Genomic DNA, 15,377 nt, shown 5'->3' on the forward strand with positions numbered 1-15,377 from the left:
TATAAAAAAATGCACTTTGGTTGATTATAGCTTTCCAATATAAAATTGTAACCAATTGGAGTCTTATTCATGATACTGCATTAATTATAACACATTTTGCTGCACCAAATGATGAATGTCATGAGCCACATATAACAATTATTTTCTTTAGCTGTAGTAGTGACCCTGAGTTTTTTTTTTTTACTTATTCTATTCCAATTTTTAAATTGAAATGTGTTAATATTAATAATGTAATGTAATGTTACAGCAGTTGAAAAGATCAGAACTGGGCAAGGCAAGACTGAACACTGGAAATATGCAGAATATAGTAGTTATTGAGTAAAATTTTTTTTTTTAATTTGTGTATGTACCTTAGTTTTTTTTATTTATATATATATATATATATATATATATATATATATATATATATATATATAATTTATTTATGTATATTTATTTTTTATCATAACCAATTTAATCCAATTGTTAAGTTTCAAAATAAAAAGTTTAATGAGTCCACGATATAAAGTATTTCCAGACTTCTAGTGCTCAGTGTAAAAGCTGAGCCGGAGGGAGGATTCATCCTGACCTCCGACTCTTGCTGTTTGCTGTTTGCCAGTTCTGAACAAGGACGTCTTCTCATGCCGATCAAACTCCATCATAGGCACCCTCAAGCGGTCTTCTCTGCAAGGAGATGAGAAAATAACAGCACAACAGCTCAGTCACCAAAAGGGGTCAAATTTCAACAGCCTCCCTGCCAACATGACCAAGATGCATCTGCAAAATATGACAGATTATGCCAGCCATACACTAACTCTGAAAAAAGACAAGAATAGTGGTGAAATGCCATCTGCCAAGTCTATCTATGTATGTGATGGTGACCTCTTTAAGCAGCTTGATGTTGACATGGCTAGAAAGCAGTTGGACAGTTCTGCACCTGAGAACAGCAACTATGTACTAATGCCTAATAACACTTCCACACTGCGAGCCAAACCCAAAGAAGATCCAGCTAAGTTCAATATTAGCATTGACCAGCTCCCTCAAACTAGACTGATCCACTTGAATACATCTGCTGGGGAGCAAGTGGCTGGCTTTGGGCTGAAGACCTTGCCAACAGATCGCATTAGTGTGTCTTGCTCTGAAAGAGATTCTCCTGTGCAAAATGTCCAGAATATATCCAGTGAGTCACAGATGACCAACAGTTGTGATGCTGCAGACTCTGGGAATTCAGGAATGATGTCAAAGAGCGAGACTGTCTCCACACTTTCCATGAGCTCTTTAGAGGTAAGATAGTTTTGTTTAACTGTGGCTACAGTTCAATTCCCTTTCAATATTTAAATTTACAGTAATATTACTAAATGCAGTGAATTTATTCATTGGGATATTTCTCACTGATACATATTTTTAAAATGTAATAATAAAGTAAAAAAAACTCAAAATGTAACTTAATAAAAAAGATACATATAATTCCATCATCCTTCTCTGTGAGGGAATCTTTGATAGAAGCAATTTCACAAAAATTATATGTGCGTATAATATTATTAGATAAATTACTGAAAGCCTAAACATGTACTGTAAAACTTTTATCTGTTTGTTGTCATGCTGGTTAGGTGCCCTCAAAGTATGTAGGGACTGTTAATTAACCAAGGTTGTGAACGTTTTACATATATTCATGACTAAACTGATGTCTGTGCCTTGAAGCTAGCAAAGAAAGTCCTGTGGGGCGTTCACTCTTACAGTATGCTTTAGATCATTTTCCCATTAGATGATTTGCCTTTTTCTAAGTCTCTGGTCTCTAGCAGATTGCAGTGGTGTTTCTGTCAGGATATATTTATACTTTGCTGCATCAGTATTGCATTGTCTTTTTGGGATGCTTCTATGTTTTCACACAGAAAACCATCCCTTTTGTATGGTGCTGCCATGTATTTTACAGTGCCATTTGTATTCACAGGTTGATGCCTGAGCCAAATAATGTTTGGCATTATGTTCTAAAAGTCCATTTTCGCCTCATCAGACCATGGAATGATGTTCCAGTTTATCTCATACCCTTCTGTGTGTCATACGTTTTAGTAAACTTAGACAATATCTAATATACACAATTTTTAATAATAGTCATTTATTTGTTAATTTTTCATGACATTCATTTTGTAGTTTTTGATGGGATCCACAGCAAACACTGAGCATGATCAAAAACAGCATACATGTTTAAAATGAAATTCGCAGGTAGCCTTTATAGTCAATAGTAAAAATCCCAGTCAAATTCATTAAGATTCAATATGGTACAACTATAAATGGTGGGGAAAAAGAAGTAATTAATGCATTTTATATATACTGTACTAAAATGTACTACATACTGTATATAATTATAATTTTATAAAAACAATTCAAGTCTCTTGGTCAGAGTTGCTACTGAAATATTCATGTCTATAAACAAATAAACTTTTTATGCCCCTCTTAAACCGATTCCCACCCATCCATCCCATTTCTGGACCTGCTTTTTCCACAACAAAGTTGTGGAATAATTGCAGCATCTAGCTCGAGCTAGTAAACAACCACTGATGTGAATGGATTCCACTAAAAGGGAATATTTGCATGTACACAATTTTTAATTCCTACCAAAATAATTCAAATAATGTTTACCTCTTTAAGTTCTGAAAGGAAACAAGAGTGCACAGAGAAATTAAACAAGAAGAATGTGAAGTTTCTACTCATATACTGTAGTAAGCAGGCTGGAAATCAAGCTCTTTTACAAATGTGTTGGGGCAACAAAACTTACTATAGCATTGATGTTCTGCTATGTCCATATAAATCAAAACTTATGGCTATAGTTGAAATCATTGGACTGTTACATGTACCCGTGTTAATTACTCATTTACAGATCTTGCAGCATAACTCCACAAATAATTCAAATTTTATTTCTTTAAGAGCCGTTTTCCACAGCAAATTGTAAAAATGAATGGAAGACGGAGAGCACAGTATGATAAATGTATGGGTGTATTAGAGATTGATCCACCCCCACTACAGCATCTTTTTCCAAAAAACTCGTTTTTTTTTAATTGCATCATATAACAATCGTGATTGCATTATTTCACAAATTAATTACCACTTTTCAACTAATAACACAAGCCAAAGCATGTGCTTTCCTTTTCTAGGAACGAGTACAAAGAGATTCAGCAAGAATACTATGGCCAATACAGAGGCAAAATTTTTCAGTTCAGTTCAATAGATAATATTTTGATATAGGACCAATTTAAATAGCTGTCAATGTCACAGTGTTATTTGTGTATATTCATTGCTAAGAGTGCAGTGTGAATCACTGTGCTTAATGATATACTGAGACACCTTTCAGATTTGATTCTTTCTATGTGCCCAGTGCTATGACGATGTGGGTCGGCTCCTTGCTCCCTCTTCCATAATCAGAGCCTCCTGAACACAACACCGTGAATAATATAACCGGATGAGCATGGCAGATGAGGATGAAACACACATGAAGCAAGGGAAGCAAGGGGATGGTTAAAAGTGCAAGTGCTTTTATATTATAAAAAAACAAACAAATTCAAATAGTGTCCAAAGTGCAGTGCTCAAAACAAATCAATAAATAATCCATAAAATGAGTGTACAGCGGAGGTTAAAATCCAATAAATAAGTAATTCGTTAAAATGAGATTAAAATTCAGGCAGGAGTCTTTAAAATTCTCATCCCTGGTGCTTCCCTTTTAAAAACGATGCCTCTCTGGCTTATCCTTTTCGAACCTTGCAGCACAGAGAGATGTCCAACAACAGGTGCAGACATCCTTCAAAACTGGCCCGTGTCCCCGCTGCCCAATCCATGGGGAGCCACCGGACCCTGCTCCTGCACCCATCGCTGCCAATCCAGGCTCCACCTGGTAAAAGCGCGCCATCCTCCCACCACTGCCAGTCACAGGCACCGCCTGACGAGAGGACCCTCCTGAGCATAACGATCAGTCCCGCTCCTAGCTGTTCAGCATGAGTGATCCTCTTGCCCCCTCCTGAGCGCTGGCCACTTTCTACCTCCTGGGCCACCATTCTTGTCTGCCTGCTTCCACTCTAATCACTGGCTTGCTACTGGACCTGCTTTTCTCTCTGTCCTTTATCTCCTCTCTCTTTTGTTCCATTTCTTTTTTCTTGTCTCTCTTTCTTACACCCTTTATAGGCTGAGGAGCTGTTGCAGGTACAATTGCCTGATTGCTGCCCCGGGCTGATAATAAGGCAATCGGACTGCCCACACATGCAGGCTAGGCAATGTACGGATGGCTGACCGCCTCGCATCAACCCAGAGACGGGGTGTCTTCGCCAGACTGCTTGCACCTGCTCCCACTCCCCAGCATGAGCTCATTTATTATTTATTTATTAAAATGGCCACGCTTTTTTAGCTGCGGACCCGCTATATCACAAGTACTACCCATACTTAAAGAGAATTTGATTAGAAAATAAATAGACTTAGAACCACAAGAGCATTTCAGGTACAGACACATAAGACAATTGGTAGTGGAAGTATGGTATTCTATTGACAGTTCAAAATAGTATTCCCATTTATCACTTATATGCTTAGACCCCCTTATTAAAGCATTTTTGTTAATGCCATGGATCTTCTTTTTAACTGAAGAAGACTCACAGCTATTAGAGATGTCTTAATTTGCCTGGCTTTAGTAGTTTTAGGTAGAATAGGTATTAAATAAATATATAAAACTAAAACCAGGAGCCACAGTGGCTGACAAGTGCTATATCTGAACATTATTAAAATATGGAGTATCCCTTTATAAATTATAATGCTTATTGTTCAGTTTAATCAATGACCATTTATATGGTTTGCTGTTGAAGACATTGAAATGTGCGGTGTCTTCAACTTAGGTATAGTTACTTAGTTCGCGGAAAAGAATCCTGTTAGGGAAGTTCTTTTCCAGGCAATTTCATTTGCCAGAGTGCAGAGCCTATGTGTCATTAGGAAACATTTTTTACAACAACAGACAAAAAAACAAAGGTTTATATGTGAATGTGAAAGGACCCCAAGAGTTATCCTTGCCACTAATAATGATCCTCTTCATGCTTTGAACATTACTAATGCACTTGTCATCATGAAGTGTCATGTAGAGCAAGTGACAAGTCATGAGCTACACTTTGTTTGAGAAAAGAAATGCTAACATAACAGATAGCTTCCACCTCTTTCCTCACTAATGCTAGGTTAGATTGTTTACTTTGCATGTTATCTTTTGTACATTTCTACTCTAACAATACACTTAACAGTATTAAGAAATTGAAATATGGTATGCTATATTACATTGCAAGGAAGAAAGGAAAACTTTCACATATACATGGTATGCATTTTAATCTGTAAATATGCCAATGAATAAAAATATGTTGCATTGTTGGTATACATGCACCATATTTAATAAACTAAGACCTTGTATAAATTAATATTAATATACTGTTTTGAAATATCATGTAAAACATTTCAACTTGTTTTTGATGTTCATGCATTTCCACAAGATTATTAATAAATTATCTTAGGGTATCTTAGTACTTTAAGTTTGAAAGTATGCATAAAATTTGCTCTGGGTTGTTAAAACAAATAGAATGACATAAGAAAAGAAAAGGAAAATGGCAAATGTGCTTAGGAGAATTTTTAAATCAAGAGCATGTAATGCGGTATGAGCAAGGATGTGGTGTGTATACAACATAAATTTTTCTTGCCAGATAGTAGCTACTCACAGAAGCTAGTTTCATGCCTTGTGCATATTGGGGCTTTGACTGCCTGTAACCCTACAACTAGTCTAAATAGGATTTATGTAATGGATTCTTGATAGAACTGTAGCCTCACTGTTTTTCAGTAATAATAAAATGGCCTAAACCTAATGCATAAGGGGGCTGGCCACCTTAGTAGCAACAGTATGCACTGTTGAGTGCCTTAATAAAAATCGGTCAGTCAGGTTAGTAATGGCTCCAACCTAGCTTAAACATTTAGACCTCATTTTGCAAACCTTGAGCAAATCAAGAGAGAATAAAAGCAGTTCAAATGGCTCAGTGTATTCGTTGAATGCTGTCTACACAAAATACATGTGAGCACAAAATGTACAATTGAACAATTTCTTGATATGTCATTCAGAGCACTGATACGGGCTTTCTTCAGGTTATGCTAAATTACATTTTTGTATTCCTTGTATCACTGTCATTAGAACAAATGACATACTTATGATTTAAAATTACTTGCTGCGTTTTCTCTGCATTCATGATAGGTTATGTATATAACCTAGGGATTCGATAACACATACAAAACAAGAATGGATTTGTGCATGTGTCTGCATAGCATGACTTTTTTACACTTTTTTAGAACCGCATAGATCAACATCTTCATAGTCAACAGCCACTTCATTTACACTATCTAGTCTTTTACCCAATCCAGCTTACGAAAGTGTGCAGTAGGCTGTTTTCATGATATCCTACATTGTGAGAATTGAAATGAATATGGTTAGTATCTCAGTGTTTAAGCTGCTTTGAGAGAAAACTGACTAGCATTCAGGTAAATGTAAAGCATAAGCAAGGAGAGATATCGAGACTGTGGAAGATTGTGGGTTCGCTTCCCGGTTCCTCCCTGTGTGGATAGCGCTTTGAGTACTAAGAAAAGCGCTATATAAATGTAATGAATTATTATTATTATTATTATTATTATCCCCTACACTTTGAATTACAGCAATTGAAACACTCCTTAAAGTTGTAATAGAGTGATATCTACCTTCTCCATTGTATGCATGATATTAACAAAGATGCTTTTGTTTTTGTTTCTAATTCTAGAGGCGAAAGTCACGGTATGCTGAATTAGATTTTGAGGTAATTTAATTAATCATTAATTTAGTGTTAGACATTTTTGTAATATATGTCACGTTTTGTAAAAAATTTTTATCTATGTAATGAGTAAAAAGTAGTAACAGACTAACAGTTATTCCTGCTGTGATTATATAGCAGTTTCTGTTTTTCTGATGTTTTATTAAGACATTTTTTTGTATTGCATGTTAGTACATATTAAAATAGCCCTCTATTTTAATGGCTTTGTTTCAGATGTTACTTCATATTTTGTCACAACCACGGTTAAGTCAACCTGTTCTTCATGAGGCACAGCTTATGTCCCACAAAAGATGCCCAGTTATTCATTTCTTGTATGTTAGAAGATAGTGCAACATTTTCATGTTTGATAGCATAAATAGACCTCCATGGGATGTTGATTGCAACAGATGTCTGGGGTTTTAAGATGACATGTGGATCATGAAGTATTGTGATTAGATTGAAAAAGGTAAGCATTGCAGATACTGATACTGATAACATCTGATAACATACTTTTTTACCTTGTCTTGTACAGAAAATTATGCATACTAGGAAACGCCACCAAGACATGTTCCAAGACTTGAACAGGAAACTCCAGCATTCAGAGAAAGAGAGAGAATCGCCTCCTGTGGATGGCAAGGTAAAGATATTGTTAAGATTAAAATGAGAGACAGTAGAGCAAAAACATTTTTCCAAAATAATAAACCTAAGGGAAATCTATGGGGAGAATTTTTTGAGGAGTTCAGACATTAGGAGGATGCTTCAGAGAAGCTCGGGGGGTAGTGGTTGTGACACATTACCATAAGTTATATGGTTTTCATGGAAGTACAACTGTCCATCAAAATATAAGCTGCTACCGGGTGAAGGCTGAGGAAAACTCGGTTGGGTTGAATCTAATCAGCCTTGCAAAAGTAAAATTCTCTCTACAGGAGCTGTGTTCTTGTTGAGGGCAGGGTTCAAAATGAGTCGCCACCTTCCTAGGCCTGCTCGTTTTTTTTGAGGCGGAAGGGGTATGGGGTAGGCCAAAGACTTATATCTTACATACTCGCAGGATTATCTGTTTTATCAACAGGCCAATCTTGCAGAGTTATATTTGCATTACATTCTACAATCTAAGGCAGTCTACGACAAATATGACATTCTACATTTTAATAAGAAATTACTTATTGAGTCTGCTGCACCAACCAGCCTCATTGTCTAGTCATTATTCAGGGATGTAGAAGTGGTCCACTCCTACAAGTACTTGGGGGTCCACATCAATAACAGTCTGGGTAGGTCTCATAACACAGGGGAACTATATATGAATGTACAGAGCAGGCTCCTTTTTCTTAGGAGACTGTGTTCCTTTAACACTCGAATTACCAGAGCCTACGAAAAAACTTGTAGATCCGGCCCACCTTAAATCCGTTCACACCTCTCCGCCAGCGTCTTTTGTCCTCTAAATGTGCTGATAAAGACAAGCTGCCAGCAGCCGGCTATTCCATTCCCCCACCGACTTAGAACGTGCACGAACTTCTCCCAGCTCATGCCTTGATTGATTATCTGGGAGTGAAGTGGAGTTTTAGAGTGGAAATAATAGATCGTTATTTGGAACACACGCATTTCATGTGTGTTCCGTTTCTACAGTAATCAGTGTAAACACGTTGTTAAAACAGAAACTTTTTCATATTTTAGTAATAAATGTTACAAAATGTAGGCATAAACTATAGAATGTGTAAAGCCTGAGTTCCAAAGATCAAATAAACACTTTCACAAAAGGTTCAAGGATGCTGCAACAGTTTCTGTGGCGTAGCGCGCTAAGATTTGCTTCTCAGAGCGCAGCAGCTTTGCCGTGCCTCACAGACCTGAGTTTGATTCCCCACTGGGGATAAAGTGTTACTTTTTTTTTCTTTTTAACCTCAAACGGACATAAAATTTATAAATTGGTATGCACTGTCAGTTAATAAGATCGTTATATTTTCATGTGGGATGCTCCTTTCAAAATATTTTTTTAACAATTGAAACTGCAATTAACATGAACAACTGTCCTTATAACTGTTATTTTTAAGATCCATAACACACAGACAGACAGAGCACTGCGTAATAGAGAGACAGACAGGCAGAAAATTCACTAGATATATAAATAAACAGGGAAGGCACACGTACTGAAAGAAAAAAAAGATCAACATGTGCGTTGTTCCTGCTGCACTGAATAAGCTCACGTGCTCTAACATCACCCCTCCCCCCGATCTGACTCTCTAAGTAACAGTGCAAGTACAGACACAAACCAAGTGTGATCAAGAGTCCCCGGTTTGATCCCCACTCACTCCTATATTTGCTGTTTTCAGTAGTAAGCTGCTCATTTTGTTAATATTATACAGTATACACATGTACTTGGTTTGCGTCTGTACTTGTGCTATTACTTAGAGAGTCAGATAGGGCGGAGGGGTGATGTTACAGCGCGTGAGCTTATTCAGTGCAGCAGGAACAACGCACATGTTGATCTTTTTTTTCTTTCAGTACATGTGCCTTCCCTGTTTATTTATATATCTAGTGACTTCTCTGCCTGTCTGTCTCTCTATTACGCAGTGCTCTTTCTCTCTGTGTGTTATGGATCTTAAAAATAACAGTTATAAGGACAGTTGTTCATGTTAATTGCAGTCTCAATTGTTAAAAAAATATTTTAAAAGGAGAATCCCACATGAAAATATAACGATCTCATTAACTGACAGTACATACCAATTTATAAATTTTATGTCTGTTTGAGGTTAAAAAGAAAAAAAAAGTAACACTTTATCCCCAGCGGGGAATCAAGCTCAGGTCTGTGAGGCAGGGCAAAGCTGCTGCGCTCTGAGAAGCAAATCTTAGCGCGCTACGCCACGGAAACCGTTGGATCATCCTTGAACCTTTTGTGAAAGTGTTTATTTGATCTTTGGAACTCAGGCTTTACACAAATGACATCCTTCAAATATTCTACAACTCTGATGGCCACTGTGGTTTTTCATGCTGTGTTGTGCGTGCCCTGTAACCTCACTTCAAGAGAGGCTCACTGAATGAATAAGTAAAGGGCAGGCTCAGTTACGGGATACACTCTCATCTCCCTGGAGGTAGTAGTGAAGGAGTGAATTAAAACAAAACTGAGTGCCATTATGAACAATGCTGCACATCCTTTCTCTGACACACTTAACACAGAGTACTTTCAACCATCAAATCATTCAGCAAAAGTGTGTCAAAAAATGCTGCTGGGCCTCCTTTATACCAAAAGCAATATGCCTCTGCTAAGTCAGATTTTCTTTCTTTGCAATTTTGTTACATTTTTGTCATTCTGGTGTGTGTTTAGATATCTATCTATCTATCTATCTATCTATCTATCTATCTATCTATCTATCTATCTATCTATCTATCTATCTATCTATCTATCTATCTATCTATCTATCTATCTATCTATCTATCTATCTATCTATCTATCTATCTATCTATCTATCTATCTATCTATGAGTTCATCCAGTAAATCATTGCTTTTCTATTTTTAGTCTGTAAAACGATGGAGTGTTTCTTCAGGAGGAAGCGACAAGACCAACCACAGTGTGAGTGTCTTTTAGGAAAAATAAAATGGACTTGCATTAACACAGCTGTTGAAAATGGCGAGTCTGTTACAATATACAGTGCCTGTTGTAAAGTATTCAGCCCCTTTGGAAGTTTTCACATTTTATTATTATTATTACAGAACATTGAGTTACAGTGGATTTAATTTAGTGGATTTAATGTCAAAGTGAAAACAGGTCTCTGCAAAGTAATCTAACCCAATTATAAATATAAAGCAAAAAATAATTGAATGCATAAGTACTCACCCCTTAAAGTCAGTTTTTCCTAGATGCAAATTTGGCAACAATGACAGCTTTAAGTCTGTAGACAGGTTTACATCAGCTTTGCACATCTGGACATTGCATAGTTTCTCCAGTCTTCTTTATAAAACTGCTCAGACTCTGCCAGATTGCATGGGAATTCTGAGTGAACAGCCTTTTCTAAGTCCAGCCGTACAGTATATTCTCAATTTGATCGAAATATGCACTCTAAGATTGTTGTTTTTAAGCAATTCCTATGTAGCTTTGGCGTTAAGCTTAGATTCTTTGTCATGTTGAAAAACAAATCTTCTCTGAATGCACACGTTTCTTGCAGACTGCATCAGGTTTTCCTCCTAGATTTCCCTTTATTTTGTTACATTCATTTTACCCTATATCCTCCCAAATCTTCCAGGGCTTGCTGAAGAGAAGCATCTGCATAGTATGATGCTGCCACCACTATCCTTCATGGTGAGGATGGTGAGTTTATGATAATGTGCCATGTACTTGATTTTGGACTCATCGGGCCATAGAACCTTCTTCCAGTTTCCCTTCAGAATCTCCTTTGTGCCTTCTAGCAACCTCTCATTGCATTTCTGAGGGGCATAGAAAGGGCAGTAAAGGACTTTCTTAATACAATATTTTTATTTAATCATTTCACAAACTATTATTTAAAAAATTTTCAATGACTCATTGATTTTTGTTTGTTTGATGCAGTCTTTTAAAAGTATACTCATTTTCTCTTTGCAGCAAGAGAAACAGCAAACACCGAATAAACGAGCCTGGGAAGGCATTCGGAAGACACATTCTCCTCCATCATGGGTTCGCAAGGACCTTGAGACTTTACAGGCGTCTCCACTGGAGATGAAATCAGTGGAATGGGAAAAGGCTGTGGCCACTCTTCCCCTTGTTGGCCAAGAAATCATAGATCTGCAGACTGAAGTCTGACCCGTGGCAACTCTCAGAAGAATTTTCTGTTCTTATGATTTTGCTTTTCTTTAAAAAGAAAGTTGCCTTTGAAATTACGGCTCCAATAGTGATACTGTTTCATAGCGGGAGATGTGTTTTTGTACAAGAGAAGGATCTACTCTCTCTTTTGGCTTGGAAATGTGACAGCTCTGCTATAGGAATTGTCTGAAACAGATCTCTTTGAGAGAAGAAAGCAGATGAGATACCTTCCAAGGTTCCACTACTTTTATGTATGACCTGTTAACTTCAGTGCTTGTTGAAAATGTGAATAAGTCAGTCTATTATCAACAGAGCCAAAATGAGAAAGAGGAGAAGCTTTGGCAGAAGAGCACTGGTAGCCCAGTAGACTCAGGCTCTCTGGGACTGAAGCAGCAGCAGTAGCAACAAGTGGCAGCCACATATAACATGCCTTCACTCTCAGTCAAGACGTACAGCCAAAGGTACGCACTGTCTTGTGACTTGTGATTGGATATTAACTTTGGAGGTAAACCATAATTTCAGATTTACCAGGCAGCTGAAGCCCCCTACTTTCCATCACCAGTGGATCATTGCCACAGAGAACCCAGCCCAGGATTGGCCCCTCACCCTTACTGACTGGATAATAAATGGCTTCAGTTTGGCCAACAGTAAATATATGGACAAACACCTTGCATGAAGAAACAGATCTCAGAGAGAAACTGTAAGAGTGGCTAGTTACCTCCAGTTACTCACATGATACAAGAGCAGAAGAAACAACCCGGAGAACAGGCACAGTCTGTCATAACAAGATGGGTGAAGTTCATAACTTCCTCTGCCTAAGGATGGTCTTTAGAGCCACTAGAAGCCATAAGCCAATGTAAGTCAAGAGTATTGTTCCCATTACTTTCAGATTGCTTCAGAAAAAGTCAGTGTAGGTCAGGGGCAGAAACCTGGAAGGCCAGTTATTTTCCACTTGGTGAATGGGAATGGTACAAACAAACAGACTGTTACCTAATCTTTGCCACTTCAGCTCAAGACTGGATCTTGCGAATCACCTGCAAGGCACAAATGGACACAGGGAAGCCAAATACTCAGCCTTCTTGCAGTGTGTCCTGTGCAGTGGCTTTGAGGTCCTCACACCTCTAGAAATGAACTATAACAACCTTTCACTAATAGACTGAGAAATAGAATTATAGAAATATATATATATATATATATATATATATATATATATATATATATATATATATATATATATATATATATATATTTCAAAGAGTCTTATTGGAATCAAGTGAAAAGATTTGATCTGTTGGTTGCTTGATATACAAGCATATTGCATTCATAATTTTAATAATAATGGCATATTTTTGTCATGTTGTGTATTATAGAAAATGAAGTTTTAAAAATTTCCAAATGGTAGACAGAACAAAATAAATACTTATATATAAATATATAAAAACTGTGATAAATTTGTCAGAGTTTTGTTTGCACATGAATGAAAGCACAAGGCCCCCAGGTGCCCTGTTGTACATTATTGTAATTACAGAATCACACAGAATGAATTTTATCTGATAAATATCTTTATACTGTGCTGCAGGTTATTATTTTTTTGTTAGTTTTTGTTTTCATTTTTTTTTTCAATTTTGCTTATTTCTTGTAAACACTGTAATAATGTGAGTTTTATTATCAGTGTCAACATATTCTCTTCTACCTTTCCAACTTGAACACCTGAGTTCATCTGAATTTTTTCATCTATTTTTTATTTCTTTGTTGGTTTGTGTACAATTTTCAGAGCACAAGATGAATGTGTCATTTCTAATAAAACAAAATTCTATAAATTAATACGCTGCAATCGTGTTTAGTGAAAGCCTCAACTGCGAAAATAATGTGGCAAAAATGTGTCACTTTTTTGTATCAGATTTAGTCCATTTCATCAAAATTCAACTCCATTTATTTTATTAAAAGACTTTGAAGGTAGATTAGCTTTGAGCTACTGCAAAACAACATAGAACTAATGAATAAAATGTCAAAGACACCACATTTCCTATATTCCACTGTAACTCCTTAGTACATTAGTAGTAAGGGAAGTTAAAACCATGAAGGTTAGTTAGTCACTGAGTACTGTTGTAGCTTCCAAAATTTGACTGTTAAACTCTGTCTGATATTCTTAATTAAAACATTTCATCATTGTAGCTAACAGAAGTATCATACCTAAAATAAAAGTTCCAGTTTTTCATTTAAACTTCCAACTTACACCTTCTGTACAGAACAGAGGAAATGTCACAATGTAGTGTCTCAACAGTAAGGATTCATGTTTCTAGGGATCGTCTTCATGAGAAAACCCGTTTTTTCTGGTTTCACAGGGCAGGGACAATGATGAAAATTGGAATTACTTTAAGGGTGTACTCACACTGGCAATTCGTTCAGTGCCCAAGCACATTTGTCCGCATGTATCCTCACAAAGTCTAGTTCGTTTGACTAGTGTGATTTCTCCATGCTGGGCCAACTGTACTGCGCCCTGGCCTGCTTGGAAGGGGTGGGCCCGAGCACGGTTCAGTAGCATTTGGGAACAGTGTGATCGCTAAACGTGCCCAAGAACGGAAAACAGACATGACATCAATGATGTGACAAGTCGGATAGTGCAATTCTCATTTCATTCAATATCTTTTGAGTTAAAAACAGGTTTTTTTTCTCATCTTAAATATGAATATGAATTGTAGTTGGCAAAAAATGCTACAAATTCCTCTCTTAACATCATTTGTGACTGTAAAACTCTTCTTGTACGTGCAGCAAAACGCTGCATTACACACTCAATAAATCTGTAAGAGAATTACAAAATAAGTAAAATCATCTTGACATGCATGCTGTCACTCCATGTTCAGATCTTGTTTTGGCTTTAGACGAAGTTGCATAGGCATGATGAAATCGGGCCCGGGCCCAGAACGTTAAGCACAGTGTGAGTGCAGGCCAGTGGGGGAGTAGGGAGGAGGGACATGTGCTTGGGCACAGTACAGAACAAATGTGCCTAGTGTGAGTACACCCTAAATGCAGGAAAGGAGTTGATGGAATGGAAGAACACAGTGGCACATGGAAGCTGTGGGGGCAACAAAAAGTCATTGAATTTATATATAAACTTTCACTCTGAACGTCCAAGCAAATATTAAAAAAAAAAAATACACTCAAATGTTAGTTTTAACCCACCCCGGCCCACACCTTCTTCCTGCCTGGTACTCAGTATAGGCTCCATCAAATATATGTGTGGATTAGGTGATGGAAGGATAAATTATAAAAGTCAGAAGGAGCCCACAAAGCAAGCTGGACTACAATGCAGAGTAGGAGAGGTCCTTAACATTATTTTCATACTAGAGGAAGTACCTGAAGTGGCCAGGGTATATTTGTATAATGGGTTAAGTTAAGAAAGCAAATATTTATGCGTTTTTTAAATGTTGACCCTTTTGTCATTGCTAGCCAAAATTCAAGGGTCCCATCCATCATCTACGCCACTTCTGCTAACTATTCAATTTGTCTGCTCTCATGAGTCGAGAATTTGTTCTTTTTATGTGTGATTGGATTCCATAACTGCTTAACTCCTTGCTGGGTTGGAACCATGAATGCTACTTCTTTGTATTTACTGGTTTACTGTGGTTTCACAAAGACTTGTTTAATCAAACATTAATATACTGCAGGGATCTCAGACTCCTGCGGTGGGTTGGCACCCTGCCCAGGATTGTTTCCTGCCTTGTGCCCTGTGTTGGCTGGGATTGGCTCCAGCAGACCCCCGTGACCCTGTGTTCGGATTCAGCGGGTTGGA

At 37.3% G+C, this 15,377-nt stretch overlaps 1 protein-coding gene across 10 annotated transcripts in view; it reads left to right on the forward strand.

Moving 5' to 3' along the window:
* Positions 1 to 13,408, forward strand: part of adgrb1a (adhesion G protein-coupled receptor B1a) — a 154,870-nt gene extending 141,462 nt beyond the window's left edge. For 6 of the 10 annotated variants that reach the window (XM_028817484.2, XM_051935831.1, XM_028817487.2 and 3 more), the window contains 5 exons: positions 599 to 1,263; positions 6,789 to 6,824; positions 7,351 to 7,455; positions 10,328 to 10,381; positions 11,387 to 13,408. In XM_028817484.2, the coding sequence (XP_028673317.1) occupies positions 599 to 1,263; positions 6,789 to 6,824; positions 7,351 to 7,455; positions 10,328 to 10,381; positions 11,387 to 11,584 (1,058 nt within the window). In that variant the 3' untranslated portion in view covers positions 11,585 to 13,408. The remainder of the gene's footprint in view (positions 1 to 598; positions 1,264 to 6,788; positions 6,825 to 7,350; positions 7,456 to 10,327; positions 10,382 to 11,386) is intronic. The other 4 variants (XM_028817486.2, XM_051935832.1, XM_051935833.1 and 1 more) reach the window with 1 other exon arrangement.
* The last annotated feature ends 1,969 nt before the right edge of the window (positions 13,409 to 15,377 follow it).

The sequence above is a fragment of the Erpetoichthys calabaricus genome, chromosome 13 (assembly GCF_900747795.2).
Source record: "Erpetoichthys calabaricus chromosome 13, fErpCal1.3, whole genome shotgun sequence".
NCBI classification, from domain to species: Eukaryota; Metazoa; Chordata; class Cladistia; order Polypteriformes; family Polypteridae; genus Erpetoichthys; species Erpetoichthys calabaricus.